Genomic DNA, 17,683 nt, shown 5'->3' with positions numbered 1-17,683 from the left:
TCCTGCTTCTGCTCCAGTGCAAAACCACAAGCATTCACCATGCCATCCTTGGCTGGCCAGGGAACCTAAGCAATGACGTTCCTGCTGCCCCATGGCTTGTTAGGGGCCCAGAACCAGGGAACGTCTTATAATTCTTATTAGCACTTAAACTGCCCCCAACCTTCTGCAGCTTCCCAGAGCCAAATGATCTCCCTCAAAACTGTCTGGATTCACATTGTTGTAGTACAGCAAAGATGGATACAACATTGTAAAACAGTTATCCTCCAATCAAAAATAAATTTAACAAAATGTCTGGATGTCAAGCCACTAAGACAAGTATTAAGAAAGGAAGGTCACTGTGCACAAGCACTTCCCATCAGCCAACCCCACCTTATGCCCTGCAAATATTCCAAAAGCCACAAGTCACTAGAATACAAAGTCATGAAGACAGACCTCATCTGCTTTCTCCATTGTATTCCCACGGTGTAGCTCAGTGCCTAGCTTATATTAATAGGCTTTCATTCAACCAACATGTGTCAAACATGCGCCCAGCCTGTGCTGGTCACTGAGATTGCAATGATGAGCAAAGTGGTCGTCACATGGTCCCTGCCTTTATGAAGTTTGCAGGTGAATGATTATTAAGTGAAAGAACAGAGTTTGCATAAAATGTCCCTAGGAAAGCCACAGCCACTGTAAGGGCAGAAATCATGCAGGAGTCAGGGAAGTATTAGTTCATCCAAATATTTATTCATTCAGTTATCAATTCTTTCAACCCCTACTTATCAAGCACGGATATAGTGCCGTCCTTTGTGGGTAGGCACACAGGATACAAACATGAATTAAGTGTGATTCCCAGCCCAGGGTCTCACAGACTGGAAAGGAGATAAACTAAGGAAGTAATCATTATACGATGTGACAGATGATGTAATAATGTATGAAATACTAGAGAAACCCAGAGATGGGAACTACCAATTTTGCTTTAACATCATGGAGGATATTAAAAGATTACTAGGATTTTTCTGGGAGGCCAAGTAGGAAAAGGCAGTCTGGATGGGGGAGATGAGGAGAGGCCTGTCTGGAAGCAGGAGAAGCATGTTGTCTGGAAGGACTATGAATAGTCTGACGGGCTGGAGATTCAGGTACAGGAGGGAAATGAAGCTGGAAGTTAAACCAGAGTCTGAAAGCCATCCAAGGCATGAAACTGCATTCCACAAGTAGTGGGGACCGTGGAGGGAGAATCTCCAGACACCAGTGCTCACAGACCTGAGAAGGAGGTGAGATTTGGAAGCAGACTGTCGGGAGGAGAAAGTCATTGACTTTCTCTCCATGTGTCCTTCCCATCACCTTCCCAGCTGCTTTCAGGCAGAAGGAACATCTTAGCCGATAACAGACAGGTCCTCAAGGGACACTCTGCAGGAAGCACGTGAAGACAAGGGAGAAAGAATATCATTTACAGCCCCAGGAGAAGTTGTCTTCACAGGGGAACTGCACTCCAGGGAGAAAGTTTTAACTTTCAACCTTCAACTGGAGAATAGTCAGGCACTCTTGGAGCTCTGCAGCTCTGGTCTGAAAAACAAAAGCATTTTTGTTGTGTTTCTTGTCTTTCTTAAGCACGCAGATACCCAAATCTTCCTTTCAAGGAGAATGGGTAATTCCAGTTCCTAAGGGCACTTGTAGGCCACACTGGGGGGCAGAGGGGAGCCCTGGAGGAACTGAGCTGAGGGACTCCACACCCTGGAATTTAGACCTGGGGCTCATGGGAGGCCAGACCCCCTTGGCCAGTGCTTGGGTTCCATTGTCACGTTTCCATCAACGTCAGCCCCAAAGAGGGCTCCTTGCAAAGAGCCTCCTTGCTAGCACTGGGGGTGGTAAGGAAGCTGATAGATGTAGCACTTCCCCGGGGAAGGTGATGAAACTGACACAGGAGGATGCAGCTCCTCTCTGGCTGATGTGGGCTGGACCACCAGGTTCCAGGGGTAACCGCAGGAGGAGCGCCTCTTCCTCCTCTGTCCAGGCGTCAAATGCAGGCAAGTGAGCTGTGGGTGACTGGGGATTGGGTTTCTCACTTTGTCCCCTTCTCTCTTTCCTAGAACCATGGGCACAAGGAAGGCATCCTCTGTGTGGCTCATTGTCCACCTTCTCTCCTCGCCACCTCCAGTTATGATGGGGGGATTATCATCTGGAATGTCATCTCAGGCCATGTGTTCTGCAAGCTGAATTCCCCCAGCTCCTCTGATGGCACAGAAGATAGGGAAGGTAGGGGTGGCCTCCATGGCCACTCTGCGTGGACCCGGCAGGCTCAGGCTCCTGGCAAGTTGTCTAAAGGGAGCTCATCTCTGGAATGCTTCCCAGTTATAAGGGAGTGGCCTGGTTTCAGGTCTTAACTTGTGAGATGGAGATTTTCAGAGCTGGGGAAGGCAGGAGCGGTGGGGAGGAGCTTGAGAGTTCAGCTAGCTCAGTACACATCCCCAGGCACCTGTCCCTCAGAGCCCATCTCACACACACCTGAAACTAACATAGCATTGTAAGTCAATTACGTGTTTGTGTGCTTCAGTCATGTCCGACTCTTTGTGACCCCGTGGACGGTAGCCCACCAATCACCTCTGTCCATGGGATTCTCCAGGCAAGAATACTGGAGTGGGTTGCCATGCCCTCCTCCAGATCTTCCCAACCCAGGGATCGAATGGGCGTCTCTTATGTCTCCTGCATTGGCAGGTAGGTTCTTTCCCACTAGCGCCATCTGAGAAGCCCCATTACTTTATACTACAAAACTCCCCACTGTCCCACTGCACTCTTCCCAATTCTTCTGCACTGGTCCTAGTTCTTCAAGGCTCTCTCTTTGTTGTCTGCTAATGTGATCACGGGTCCATTCACTCACTTATTCATTCAAAGAATACAGACAAGTTCCTGCTATGTGCCAGGCCTAGTGCTAGGTCTTGGGCTGATAATCGCAACCCTCTCTCCCCAGGAGTCCTGAGCCATGTGGAAAACACACGTGGGGAGATCCACTTATCTATCAGTTCCACTGCTGGTGCTGCTGGACTGTAAAAGTGGCAGGAACCCAGAGCCACACAGGCAGCTTCTTACCACTGCTGTATCCCCATGTCCAGAGTCCAGCTTCATCCTTCCGAAGTGGCCATCTGCAGATGCTCATCAGCCAACAGCCAGAGGTCCCACTCCTCACACCCATGGGCCCCAGCAGGGGACACACAGACAGAAGTGCTGGGAATTTTTGCATAAAACTGGGGAGTTCCTGCATCTCCAGAAGCCAAACCAGCCCACCCTTAGAGAGCCATGACCTTCAGACTACGATCCCTGCTTTAGACATGTGATGACTTAGTAGCCAAGGAAAATCTCCAGTGACTCCTTGGATCAGAAAATATGTGTGAGCCGCTCCCACGGCTCACAAGGGAGCCCATAGGAGTTGTGTGCCAGAGGCTAGAGAGAGATGTGAGACCTGGTGCTGTACACACCGAGGGACTCACAGTCTAAATTCAGGCACAAGATGTGATGCTCAACAGGTTAAATGAGGATAAAGCGATGCAGTCAGCCTGCTGTGCTTGAGAGGCGCTCCGGAGGGCAGTGGTTAGAAACCGAAACCTTTGGACGCCGTGAGATTAAAAAGAAATTCTTACCTGTAGATTTATGATCCTGTCTATTTCTAGCCCCTTTGCTGCATATAAAAAAAAAAGACCCTTCTGTGAAGCTGTTTCTGAGAGTGCCTAAGAGTTTAAAAAATCTTTGGGGAAAAAGTGGTGGCATTTCCTTCTAAAGGTTTATTTTCATTGCATTAAATTGAGAATTAAGTCACTGGCCAAGAATGCAATGTTGACCTTTCAGCCAGCAGTTCTAATTTAAAACCCTCTTTGCAGCAACATTTATTGCTTCAAGTTATGTGGCCATTGGTTTTTGAAAAACTCCTCTTCTCTCCAAAAATGCAAAAGCCAGCCCTAGTTCCTAATTATTCACATTTCAACAGTGCAAAAAAATGCACAAATTAGGTGGAAGGATGTGAAAGTTCCTGTGGCCTTCCAGAAAAGAGCAGCACTGGCTCGGCCCGAAGGTCAAAACAAAGCACGGTGGTCCTTTTCACATGGGGTTGGTTAAGAGACTGCCGTCTTATTTGGAAAACCATCTGGACAAGTCTTCTGAAGTCATTCTCAGTGGAAAGGGGAGCTAAGAGAGAAAGGCAATTGTGTGAGCAAAGCTGATGAGCTGAAAATACATTCTTTCTGCCAACTTTTCTACATTTTAGCTTCATTCTCCCCTTTGAGAACTGTTATGTCTTCTCCCACATCAAAGAGAAAGAATTTGAGAGTGAAAGAGAGAGAGCAAGAGATTTCAACCAGGCTAAAATCCAGGAAATTTGTGAGCTCTCTGGAAGGCTTTTTCTTCTCTTTTTCTTATTGTAGTAGAATACACATGGGCTTCCTAAGTGGTGTTAGTGGTAAGGAACCTGCCTACCAATGCAGGAGATTTAAGAGACATGGGTAAGATCCCCTGAAAGAGGGCCTGGCAACCCACTCCAGTATTCTTGCCTGGAGAATCCCTGCCCGACGAGCCTGGCAGGCTATAGTCCATGGGGTCACAAAGAGTTGGACACAACTGAAGTGACTGAGCACACACGAAGAATATACATAATACAATATATACCATCTTAACTATTTTTAAGTGTACAGTTCAATGGTTTTAAATACATTCATATTGTCATGCAATCATACTCTCCATCCTTCCCCATAAATTTTCTTGAAACTAAAGGTCTTTATCTATCAAATAATGCCTCTCCCTTCTCCCTTCTCTTCAACCCCTGGCAGCTACTGTTATACTTTCTGTCTTTATGATTTTGATTACTCATGAAAATAGAATCATACAGTATTTGTCTTTTTGTGACTGGCTTATTTTCCTTAGCATAATGACCTCAAAGTTCATCCATTGTAGCATATTGCTGTTTCCTTGCTTTTAAAGACTAAATAATATTCCACCATTTATATATGCCACAGTTTGCTTGTCCATTCATCCATTGATGGATAGTTGGGTCGCTTCTACATTTTAGCTATTGTGAATAACATTGCTGTGAATATAGTTGTACAAATATCTCTTCAAGATTCTGCTTTCAGTTTTCTGGGGTATATACACTGAAGTAGAATTGCTGGGGGAAAAGTGAAGTGAAGTGAAAGATGCTCAGTCATGTCCGACTCTTTGCGACCCCATGAACTATACAGTCCATGGAATTCTCCAGACCAGAATACTGTAGCGGGTAGCTAGCTGTTCCCTTTTCCAGGGGATCTTCCCACCCAGGGATCAAATCCAGGTCTCCCGCATTGCAGGCGGAAAACTTGAAACTGAACTGCTGGATCACATGGTAATTCTATTTTGATATTCTGAGGAACCACCACACTGTTTCCCCACACTGGCCCTGCCATTCCACATTCCCACCCACAGTGTACAGGGCTCCAATTTCTCCACATCCTGACCAACACTTGTTTTCTGTTTCTTCGATAATAGTCATCCTAATGGATGTGGGGTGGCATCTCATTGTGGTCTCGTCCTTTCACCTGTTTATGGCTATTTTATATCTTTTTTTGGAAAGATGTCTGTTCAAGTTTTTTTGCCCTTTTTAAAAAATATATATTTAATTTATTTGGCCGCTTTGGGTCTTAGTTTTGTCATGCATGATCTTTCATTGCAGCACACAGACTCTCTAGTTGTGGCAGACGGGCTCCAGAGTGCATAGACTTCAGTATTTACAGCGTGTGCTGGCTTAGTTGCTCCAAGGCACGTGGGATCTTAGTTCTCCAACCAGGGCTTGAACCCACGTCCCCTGCATTGCAAGGCAAATTCTTAATCAGCAGACCACCAGGGAAACCACCCCCTGCCCATTTTTGAATCTGATTTTCTTGTCGTTGCTTCTTAGAAGTCTTCTTCTAAGAATATTAGTTCATCACCAGACAAATGATCTGCAGATATTCTCTCCCATTCTGCAGGCTGTCTTTTTACTCTACAGATGGTGTCTTTTGATGCAGAAAAAGATCAGTTTTCATGAAGTCCACTCTGTCTATATTTTTCTTTTGTTACCTATGGTTTTTGGTGTCATATCCAAAAAATTATTGCCATGTTCAATGTCATGAAGCTTTTCTCCTTTGTTTTCTTCTAAGAATTATCTTGTTGTAGGTCTTCCCTTTATGTCCTTCATCCATTTTGAGCTAATTTTCACACAGGGCATTAGCTAAGGGTCCAGACTTGTTATTTTGCAGGTGGATATCCAGTTTTCTTGGCACCATTAGTGAAAAGACTGTCCTTCCTCCACTGAAAAGGATCTTGACACCCTTGTCAAAAATCATTTGACCAAAAACATGGGGGTTATTTTGGGGCTGTCTGTTCTATTCCATTTTTCTACCATCTGTCTGTATACCAGTACCACCCTGTTTTGATGACTGTACGTTTTGTACAGTCAGTTTTGAAATCAGGAAGTATGAGAGCCCCCAGTTTTATTCTTCTTTTTCAAGATCATTTTGGCTATTTGGAGGTCCCTTGAAATTCCATGTAAATTTTAAAATGAGTTTTTCTATTTCTGCCAAAAACGTCTTTGGGATTTGATAGAAATTGCACTGAATCTGTAGATCATTTGGTGTCGTACTCTCATTTTAACAATATTTTCTTCCAATTTATGAATGTGGGATGTGTCTCCATTTATTTATGTCTTAATTTCTTTCGACAGTGTCTTGTAGTTTTCATTATACAAGTATTTCACCTCCTAGGTAAACTCCTAAGTGTGTTATTCTTAATGCTGTTGAAAATGGAATTTTTTTCCTTATTTACTTTTCAGATTATTCCTTGGTCATGTATACAAATGCAACTGATTTTTTGTGTGTTGACTTTGTATCCTGCTTCTCTGAGGAATTCATTTATTGGTTCTAAGAGACTAAGGTTTCTTACTTAGGGAAACTAATAATATTTACTTCATTTGTAAGTAATAATATTTATTATAATGAAACAACATTTAATGTAATTTTAATAAAATATTTAAATAGTGTTTAATAATAGAATTATAATGAACATAATAACAATATGTTAATAATTACATAAATGACATGTTTGATTTTATATGTCATTTTCCTGAGTGCTTTTAATGTTTTATCTCACTTAGTGCTCACATTGATCCAGAGAGATAGGTGTTCTTGGACCCATTTTCACAGATGAGGAAACTGAGGCTAGAGACTTAACTAACAGCCATTATAACCGTTACCATTTGCTGACTGTCCCTGTGTTCTGAGTACCTTAGTTTCAGTATCTCCATTCAGCCTCCACTGCAAAGCCATGGAGCACAATTCCCATAGAGTCTCTAATTTAATCTTCACTGAAACTCTGTGAAACAGGAAGTATTGTCTCCCTATCACAGGTGAAGAAAACAGGTTTAGGGAAGTGAAACGCTCCCCGAGCCCACACATGGTTAAGTGGGGAGGCTGTACATATGCCCATTTCCCAGGACTCTGCAGCCTCCCACCCAAGATGAAGTGGGCAAGTTAGGGGGGTTATCCTTGCTGCCCCTCCCCCTACTCATCATGTTCCCTCCCGCCACCCCGGAAGTCAATTCCCCAAGAGCTGGATAACCTGAGTGTAAGGTGATCCTTAGCCCAATCACTGACTGTGTCCCAGGCAGGGAGGACACCATGTAGGTGGCCCTCCATCTGCCTCTGAGAACCTTTAGCTCCCCCAGGGACAACCTTCAGTCCCTCAAGGACATCCCTCAGCCCCCTAAGGACAAACACAGAACCCAATATCAAGGGCATGGGCTTTGGATACAAACACATCTGGGTTTGAATGTCAGCCCCTCCGCTGTATGACCTCAGGCAATGCGGTTCTTTCAAAACCACACTCTCACTGCTTGGTAAAATCAAGAGACTACGTCTAACTAGGATTGTTGTGATCGCTGAATACGGTGGTGCTGAGACGTGCTTAGTTCCAGGCCTGGCACGGGATGTGTTCTAGGTGGGTAATCCGACTTGTGACCGTGGTCCACCCGAGGCAGGCCTGAGTCTGCCATGTCCACTGTGGCTTCCCAAATGCACAATGCAGCGCTGAGCTCAGAGTCAGGCCCGAACAAACTGTTGAACAATGACTAGCCTGGGTCGTGGGTGTCCTATGGCGCTAGACAAGGAAGCTGCTGCTGCTAAGTCACTTCAGTCATGTCCAACTCTGTGCGACCCCATAGACGGCAGCCCACCAGGCTCCCCCGTCCCTGGGATTCTCCAGGCAAGAACACTGGAGTGGGCTGCCATTTCCTTCTCCAATGCATGAAAGTGAAAAGTGAAAGCGAAAAGTGAAAGTGAAAAGTGAAAGTGAAGTCGCTCAGTTGTGTCCGACTCTTAGCGACCCCATGGACTGCAGCCTACCAGGCTCCTCCATCCATGGGATTTTCCAGGCAAGAGTACTGGAGTGGGGTGCCATTGCCTTCTCCGAGACAAGGGAGCAGCAGCTCTTTATTTCACTCCAGCACCTACTCCATTGTTTACATGAGAACTTTCCTTTCACCTCCAGTCAAGGCAAGTCACCCCAGAGCCCACAGACGCAAGGAGGTGAGATGAAGAAGCTCCCTACCCATCTCCTAACACCCAAACAGCTGTGTCTCTTGTGGTTCTTGGAGGTTTGCATCTAAGTAGGTCTGCAGGACTTTTATGCAAGAGCAAATTTTGAGTTCTATGTGCTAAGCTCTTGGAGACATTGGAGATAAGTGGGGAAAAAGACAAATGTGAGCCCTGTGTTGATGGTGCTTCAAGTCCAGCAGGAGGAGTGGATGGTAAGGAAGCAGGGAGGTGGGTTTAGAAGTTATTCCAACACCCTGAGAGACAGTGGAGGACAGAGGAGCCTGGTGTGCTGCAGTCCATGGGGGCCACAAAGAGTCGGACATGATTAAGCAACTGAACAGCAACTAATTCCCATCCAGGAATTCTAGAGAGTGGGAACCTCCTAGGAAATACCCATAGAGCTCCAGGCAAAGCCCCCGACTGCCCTACCATCTCTCTCAGCCCCTCCCTCAAGCCCTAACCAAGTTCCCCATCCTTGACTCTCTAAAAGCCCTAGGGTCCTGGGGCAATGCAGGGTGCCCTGGATTGCCTTCACATCTGACTTTACCCCCCAGCCAGGCTGGGCTGCTTCTCAACCAGCGAGGCCAACTGTGCTCTTGTGTATGCCTCGACCGCTTCAACCCAGGTCCAGGGGCAGATCTGAGACTCTGGGGCCCCGGGGCAATCACCAGAGAGGACGAGAGGAGAGCTGGGAGCTGCGTGAGGAGCACAACCAAAGCCCTCTCCTTGTCTCCAGGCCCAGACAGAAGTGTCTCCTGCCTCGCCTTCCTCAAGACTCAGGCAGCCAACTTGGAATCAGCCTCTGCTTCGCTGATGGCCAACGGTCCCCAAGGTGAGAATGGAGCCCACACTGGCCGTCGGCTCGTCTCTAAGAAGCGGCCACTGCAGGCCCGGGTTCCAAGAGGAAGGACCTCCCAGGCATTCAGGACTCGCCAGGCACTCCCTGGCCGACTCAGCCTAGCCTTCCAGCTGGGGGACGGCAGCTTCCTCCCAGTCGAGTCTCCCTGCCTGCTGCCTCCCCAGAGGTCCCTGGTGATTCCTGCAGGGACATAGGGTTCACAGGATGTCATTTAGTGAGGTTAAATAAACATCAAATGTTTATTTAGCCAGGGAGGGGCAGACTGCCACAGCACCCACGGGAGGCCTGAGAAAAGAGCTGAGAGTCATGTGATGGGGGTCAGCCTGCAGGGATGCAGTCATACCCAGCCTGTTTTGGCACCAGGGACCAGTTTTGTTGAAGACAGTTTTTCCATAGACTGGGAGGTAGGAGATGGTTTCAGGATGATTTATTGTGCAGTTTACTTCTATTATTGTTACATCAGCTCCATCAGGCATTAGATCCCGGAGGCTGGGGACTCCTGGGGTAGAGGACGTTTCCTGAGGCCACTTCCACCACTAACTAGCTTGGTGATGTCACATAGATGACAGGACCTCTGGCTTCGGTGAACTGTAAGGAGTGAGCCAGTGTCCTGCTCCAAAGCACAGGAATTTTATTTTAAACAGTAAGTTAGAAGCAGCCACCTGTGTTATTCTGATTGCAAGAGCCCAGGTCCCAGGGCATTCGGTTGTTTGTAGTCTCCTCACTAGAGAAGGAGACTGCCTCCCCACTCGGCTGCCACTCTCAAGGGGACCGCCTCCTCCCGATGCCTGACCTTGGCCCAGCCCCGAATCTTCTGGCCTGTTGGCACCAGGCGCCCTCCACCCTGGGCATCCCTTGCTTCTGCTTTACCTGTCAGCAGCACAGGACCCCCTCCCCTAAGAGAAGAGGAGGATCCCACAGTCTGTGATTTAGGGAGCTCCTGAGACAAAGAGGTATGCACAGGCTTGCTGTGAACACCCACCGGCAAAGCACTCAAGAATTGTGACTGTTAGGCCAAAAGAGGTCCCAGAGAATTCCTTCGACTAGGCAAGTCCCACAGTGTGTTTAAAAGATATGCCTACACACACAAGTGCCTGTGTGCACACATATGCACACACATTAATTGTTGCCATAGCACAAATGTCCATATCTTACCTCCACAGCCCAAGGAAGCCTCCTCTGTCAGGAAGGCTGCCTGGAATAATGGAGAAGCGAGAGGCTATTGAGACATTTAATCCAAAGCCTCCAAGAGGAGCTCCTTCCCCAGATACACACAGATTGATCATTTAGCTGGTCAGATTAAGCCAAGCAACCCAGGCACCACCCTAGAGTCCTGAGACTGCAGTGCCTCTCAACAGAGACTCCCAGACTCTGACCAGAAGCTCCAGAACTGCAAAGCACCAACACCCAAAGGCCCTCCCTTCTGCTTCCCTACTCCCAGGTTCTGTCACCTTCTGGAGGCTGTTTGGTTGGGCCCGTCCCATTGCAAACTTCACTCCTGTAAGTTGGGTAGTGGGTTGGAAATAAGTTCCATACCTTATGTTTGGGTTGACTTGTTTTTAGACACTTAAGTCGCTTGCTCAGTCATGTCCAACTCTTTGCGACCCCATGGACTGTAGCTCACCAGGCTTCTCCATCCATGGGATTCTCCAGGCAAGAATACTGGTGTGGGTTGCCATTTTTGACACTAGCCTGTGTCGAAAAACTAGTGTCTCTCTCATTAAGGAGAATGTATTTCACTTGCCATTGTCTGACAGGTAAGCTTTACCATTGATGGACATGTGTGTCTGTCTGTCTGTGATGGACCTTGTGTGTGTCTGTGTGCATATGTGGTGGACTCCGTGTGTGTGCATGTGTGTGTATGTAATGGGCCCTCTATGTGTGTGTGTGCATGTATCTGTGTGTCTGTCTCTGATGGACCCTGTGTGCGTGTGTGTAATGATCCCTGTGTGTACGTGTCTTCAGTCCAGAGACAAAGCCCGGGTCAGCAGCATGGTGGTGACAGCGGGAGATGCCTGTGCTTACGTGGCTGACCAGCGTGGCTTTGTGCACGTCTATGACATCGAAGAGTACAGCCTGCAGGGACAGGAGCTGCAGCCTCCCACGAGTAGGCATGAGCTCTCCACGTGAGATGTTATGATGAGCATTGCTTCAGTTTTAGTTAAATATTAGATTAAATAAAATTTAATGTTTTTCTAGAGAAAAACATTTTCATGAAAGTATTCAATATTGGCAAGGTGAGAGGAAAATGGCACTCACGCTCTTGGATGGAGGGTGAGTTGGTATATACTGTCCGAAGGGCGCGAAGGGCAAGTTGACAATGTGCATTAAAGCTTTGAACCAGCAATTCTACTTCTAAGGATTTGGCCAAAAAAAAAGAGTAAGAAGCATAAACAAAGACTTAGTTATAAGGTTGTGAATCAGCATATTGTTTATAAGAGAGGCAGAAGAAAATAGAGGAACCAAACTGTCCAGTGTTAGGGGAGTAATTAAATATGTGATGGTACAGAATATAACACATTGAAATATCATTGAGTTATTGTGTAAGGATGCCATATATGAAAATGTATTTATAGGGAGACTATTCGTGACAAAATTGTTCAGTGAAAAATTAGGTCACAAAACAATAATGCAACCCTTGTTAAAACGAAGACATATACGGAAGATTGAAAGTCTGGAAAAATATACATCAAGGATGTAACAAATCCTTACCTCTTTGTACATGAGGTTTTGAAAAGTGAAAGTCACTCAGTCATGTTCAACGCTTTGCGACCCCATGGACTATACAGTCCACAGAATTCTCCAGGCAGGAATACTGGAGTGGGTAGCTTTTCCCTTCTCCAGGGAATATTCCCAACCCAGGGATTGTACCCAGGTCTCCCACAGGCAGATTATTTACCAGCTGAGCCACAAGGGAAGCCCATATTGAGGTTTTAGTTATGCTTTTCTTTTCTATTTTTTTAATATAAATTTATTTATTTTAATTGGAGGCTAATTACTTTACAATATTGTATTGGTTTTGCCATACATTGACATGAATCCACCATGGGTGTACATGTGTTCCCCATCCTGAACCCCCCTCCCACCTCCTTCCCCGTATCATCCCTCTGGGTCATCCCAGTGCACCAGCCCGGAGCACCCTGTATCATGCATTGAACTTGGACTGGTGATTCGTTTCACATATGATAATATACATGTTTCCATGCCATTCTCCCAAATCATCCCCTCCTCCCTCTCCCACAGAGTCCAAAAGACTGTTCTATACATCTGCGTCTCTTTTGCTGTCTTGCATACAGGGTTATCTTCTTTTTAAAAATATGTCTTTTCTAATTTTTCTGGAGATATAATGCTTTGGTAATAACAGAATATGTTTAAAGTGTTAAAAGCCTTTCATACAGTTGTAGAAATGCTCATGTTTAGAAAAAAAATTCAAGAAGCATGATAGAATATAAAATGAAAAGCAGTAGTTGTTTCTCTGACCTCCTCCATCACCCAGCCTGACTTTTCTGCATCCTAGCAACACTATTAATGAATTTCAATTTCCTTCCAGAAAGTTTCTATGCATGTCTATATATATAAAATATATACAGGAGCACATACACACACACCCACGATACATACTTTCAGGACTCATCTTTTCCTTTGTATCTTAGCCAGCTTTACATATAAGCATATTTAGGGGTTTTTCTTAGCATATTTGAATGGCTATATAATATTTCATTAAATATATTTCTGTAAAGCCAATTTAGAGGCAAATATTCACCTACCTCCCCTTATTCACTTTTTCCTGTTCCACCACAGGAGAAGTTTAAATGCTTAAGTGTGAGAAATTGGAATTTAGAAGTAAGAGTGATTGGCCTTGCATTGGTCTTTACTCTGAGTACTGGGAACATAGCTTTCACCAGGCTGTATTAAAAATTATTTTTTATTACTTTCCCACTCCTGCAGGCTTACCAAACCCTAAGTGCTAAAGGAAACTATCGGGTGAGGACCTTGAACAGGCCCCATTTTATATATCTTTGGAGCTGGCATAGGGTCTTGCACATAGTAGATGCTTGATAAACTTGTATCAAATTAATGTAGCAAGACCAGCGACTTGTCACACCAGTACCTCTCTCCTTGCTGGACACTCATCCAGCTCCGACCCCAGCCTGCAGTGGCTGTTGCCCAGCATCTAGCATCAGGGTGGGCTTCTCCCTGCTGGACGCTCACCCAGCTCCCACCCCAGCCTGCAGCGACTGTTGCGCAGCATTTAGCATCAGGGTGGGCCTCTCTCCCTGCTGGACGTTCACCCAGCTCCGACCCCAGCCTGCAGTGACTGTTGCCCAGCATCTACCATCAGAGTGGACCTCTCCCACCGCACTCAGCTGTGTTCTTTCCTCTGCTTTAGATGTGACATTCTGGCGGGCCCATGTCAGCATGGTGACATCGTGAGTACCATCTATTTTAGAGTTTACGAATGTATAACAGAGTCAAAATACTTTTCCCAGCTTTGAGTAAATGGATTCTCTCAGAAGCCTTCTGAATTAACCAGAAGACAAGGGCAGTGCTATAATTCTGCTGCTGTGAGAACTGGATGTTTATGTTCCCTACACAGAGTAAAGGAAGAGATCTGAAGTCATTTTTCTTATAAATGATGATTGTTTTCCTTGAATTGATCCACTATTTTAGTGTAAGTGTAGATGCTTAGTATGTTTAAGATTTTTTTCACTGGAGTTAAAAGAAGTCAGTGCTGCCATGGGGCCTGGACCCTGGTCAGAAGTTTCTTCCAACCCGTTAGTGTTCCCACAGACCCATCAGTTCCCACAGTCCATGAAATGCTTCCAGTATATCTTGTCTGCTATCTTGGGACTGGAGTTGGGGCATCTGAAGGGGGTGTGGCATGGTAGGAGGCAGGGAGAGTATGGTACCGAGAATAATCCAGGAGATGAACCTGGCTTCTATATTCCAGCTGTAAATAATGGGGTATTGACGCGTTGAGCGTTTCTTGCTGGGGCAGCCTCAGTGCATCTCCCTTGCCCTTTCATCTCATTACTTTGGAGCTGATAGAAGAAGAAGAGCTTCTGCTCTCATCCTCTCTGGACCACACCGTGCGCCTGTGGAGCAGGGACGGGGCGTTCATCGGTAAGGACCGTCCACCTGGCTGGGGCCTCAGTTGAAGTCTCCATTGGGTCGTGAATTCTCTGAGGTCTAGGGTGTTGGTCAGATTAGGCTAACATGATGAAATAACCACCATAGACCGGGCCACTTAAGCCACAGAATTTTGTTTGTCACGTGTGTGCTACCCTGGAGACTGGAAGTCTGAGATCAGGGTCCCAGCATGGTCAGGTGCTGCTTAGGGGGCTTTTCCTGGTTTGCAGATGAGCTCCTTTTATGGACACCTTTTGCTGAGTCTTTTTATGGCCCGGGGGCTTCCCTGATAGCTCAGTTGGTAAATAATCCACCTGCAATGCACGAGACCTCACTTCGATTTCTGAGTCAGGAAGATCCGCTGGAGAAGGGATAGGCTACCCACTCCAGTATTCTTGGGCTTCTCTGGTGGCTCAGCTGGTAAAGAAAGAATCCACCTGCAATGCAGGAGACCTGGGTTCGATCCCTGGGTTGGGAAGATCCCCTGGGGAAGGGAAGAGAGTTACGCAAGAGTTAAAAGAAGACAGGTTACCTCCCATCTTATGCTTACTGTTTGCCAATTTACTTTTCCAGGGACCTTTGGGCAGAGCAGCCCCTGGGATATTTTCACTCCTGCCTCCTGGAGCCACCCTAGAGTGCCCCATGAAGTCCTGACAGATCCCCAGAGCATGCCTGCTCACCCAGTGCTAGAAGGAGCTGTTCCTGCCACGTGCAGAGGAGAAGAGCAAGACAAGGTGGTGGAGGGCAAGGCCAGTGCTGAGGTTGGTCCTGGCACATACAGTTCACCTGGGCTTGCTCATAGCTCCAGGCAGATTGGCACCGGTTATAAACTGCACCCTGAAAGGGTCAACGCATGACCCAGAGAACCAAGTCAACTCAGGAATAAAAGCATATCCCAAGATCCTTCTACTGACCAGGGCCAGGGGGCTTACTGGTTCATCTGGGGGCAGTTGGAGCTGATCTCCCAGCATCACTTGACTGTCCCTCTTTCTCACCAGCAAAAAGGTTGTTGTCTGTGGCCTTGGAACACAGACAGACTCAGCACCATGCTCAATCCCCTGTCACATCAGAGAGACAGACGCTGAAACTGCAGCAGCACACAGTCCCCATTAGGAAAAACATTTTAACACAGGGCTTCCTGAGTGAAAGGAAGGAATAATGGGTTCAGTGCCTGGGTCCATGAAAGTCAATGTCAGAGCAAGAGATGGTGAAAAGACCCTGGTAGATGCAGTCTTGATTTAGAGCTCAGTGAAATACACGAATTTCCAGGAAATGCTTGCCCTTTAATAAACTGAAAAAAAGGTCATTTCATGAACTATTGCTCACTGGTTATGTTACAACTCAAGGCAGAACACCTGCTTTGCCCACAAAATAATGTGTCTAGGATTTTGTATCTGCAGCCTCTTGGAATACTGATCACACAATGGATCCTCATCACTGACTTCTTCGTAGAGACACACTCAACGTGGGGAATAGAGGGACCAAGCATGCATTGATCAAGAAAGCCTTCTGCCTTGACAAGGGCTCCCTCATTTCCCCATGTTGTTCTCATGAGCTTAACATGGTGCTTTCATAGCTCCAGGGAGGCTCAGAGTGCGTCTACATGGTACTATTGGCCTGTTTAGAAATACAGTCATTTTGCTGTGCATTTGATATAGAGGGAAAAAAATGAGTTCATTAATTTAGATAGGCCCACAATTTGGAAACTAAAAGCGCAGAAAGGGGTGGGAAGAGAGGAAGGAAGAAGCAAATGAGGGAAATATGCTGATCACCACAAAATCCAGGGTCCATGCTATACAGCACAGCAAACCTGGAGAAAATCAGACTGTGATGCAGGAAGCATCAGGCAGAAGGAGAGAGCGGGGATGGAGGAGGAGGAGGAAGCAGGAGAAGGGGAGGCGGAGGAGAGGAAGGATACTCAGTTCAGCACAATCCAAACGCCCAACTCCTATGATGGGAAAGAGGGTCAAGCAACAGACTTCACGAGTGACCTTGATCTTGTGTAGGGAAAGCTGCTTCAACGTTTGTAGTTCTGTCCAGCTTGACTCCAAATGCCTCAGGAAACACTCTGTAAATTCTTTACAAGAAAAATGAACACACACACACACACACACACACACACACACACACACACAAAGAACCTGAGGAGCTCTTACATAGTATATCTGGAGGGGATGTCCCGGGCAGTCCAGAGGTTAAGACTCCACACTTCCACTGCAGGGGGCATTGGTTTGATCCCTGGTCTGATCAGGAAACTAAGATCCCCCATGCCTCGAGGCACAGTCAAACAAAAAACAAAGCCCCCCCCCCAAAAAAAAAAAACCCAAGAAGCAAAGTGTTTGAAGCGCTGTTTATGAGTTAGGGTTAACTAAGGTCTGCTCTGAAGTTCAACTTCATTAGCTCTGTGAGCTCCAGGAATCACTTCCACTGATTTGTAAAATGAGGAGTGGGGTTGGCTGATTTTCCAGTTTCATTTCAGCCCTAAACACATGTTTCTCTGCACATCTATTTTTATTGGATTCTGGATGTCTGGAGTGATTTTTCCCAGCATACCAGCCTATTAAACACAACCACAAACTAAAATAAGTTGACTGAATGCAGAAAACAATTTACCTGGAAAACATCACAAATGATTTTGAGAGTTGAGTGAAAGCTCAGGGGAAAATGTTCTTGTTATCTCATGGATTCAGCCAGCCAGGGTCTTGTTCTAACACAGAAACTCCATGTAACTGGAGTTAAACTTGCTCCCCGTCACAGTGTGGTCCTGGGTTCCTCTTCCCAAATCTGCTCCGTCTCCTTCTAGCCTGAAAAGACCTCTGATCCTCGCTTTCCAGGAGACTGCGTCCTTGAAGTGAAGGAAGACTCCTGCGGCGGGGATGGATTCGGCAGTGACAGGTGAGCCAGGCTGAAGGTGAAATAAAAGGCAGCCTTTCCTGGCTGAGGGATCCAGGCCACTCTGTCATCATCATGAGTCATCTGTCCCTAAGCCCCACAGCCTGTGAGTACAGCAAGGTCACAACTCAAATCTCACCAGTTTGATGTCCTGCCTGCTCAGCTCAGGACACTCTCAGAAGTCCCTGTGTTGTCTGGCCATCACGTGCAGTCAAGGGCTACCTCACAGGGTTTTGTC

At 46.4% G+C, this 17,683-nt stretch overlaps 1 protein-coding gene across 1 annotated transcript in view; it reads left to right on the top strand.

The window, feature by feature from the left end:
- Window positions 1-15,410, top strand: part of LOC109567011 (cilia- and flagella-associated protein 337-like) — a 35,443-nt gene extending 20,033 nt beyond the window's left edge. Inside the window, 7 exon segments of the mRNA XM_070800606.1 lie at window positions 2,069-2,235; window positions 9,301-9,396; window positions 10,865-10,923; window positions 11,389-11,530; window positions 13,814-13,852; window positions 14,458-14,547; window positions 15,127-15,410. Of these exon segments, the coding sequence (XP_070656707.1) occupies window positions 2,069-2,235; window positions 9,301-9,396; window positions 10,865-10,923; window positions 11,389-11,530; window positions 13,814-13,852; window positions 14,458-14,547; window positions 15,127-15,410 (877 nt within the window).
- The last annotated feature ends 2,273 nt before the right edge of the window (window positions 15,411-17,683 follow it).

Source organism: Bos indicus, chromosome 12 (assembly GCF_029378745.1).
Source record: "Bos indicus isolate NIAB-ARS_2022 breed Sahiwal x Tharparkar chromosome 12, NIAB-ARS_B.indTharparkar_mat_pri_1.0, whole genome shotgun sequence".
NCBI lineage: Eukaryota > Metazoa > Chordata > Mammalia > Artiodactyla > Bovidae > Bos > Bos indicus.
Note: the sequence above shows the minus strand (reverse complement) of the source record. Positions and strands in the feature narration are given on the sequence as shown.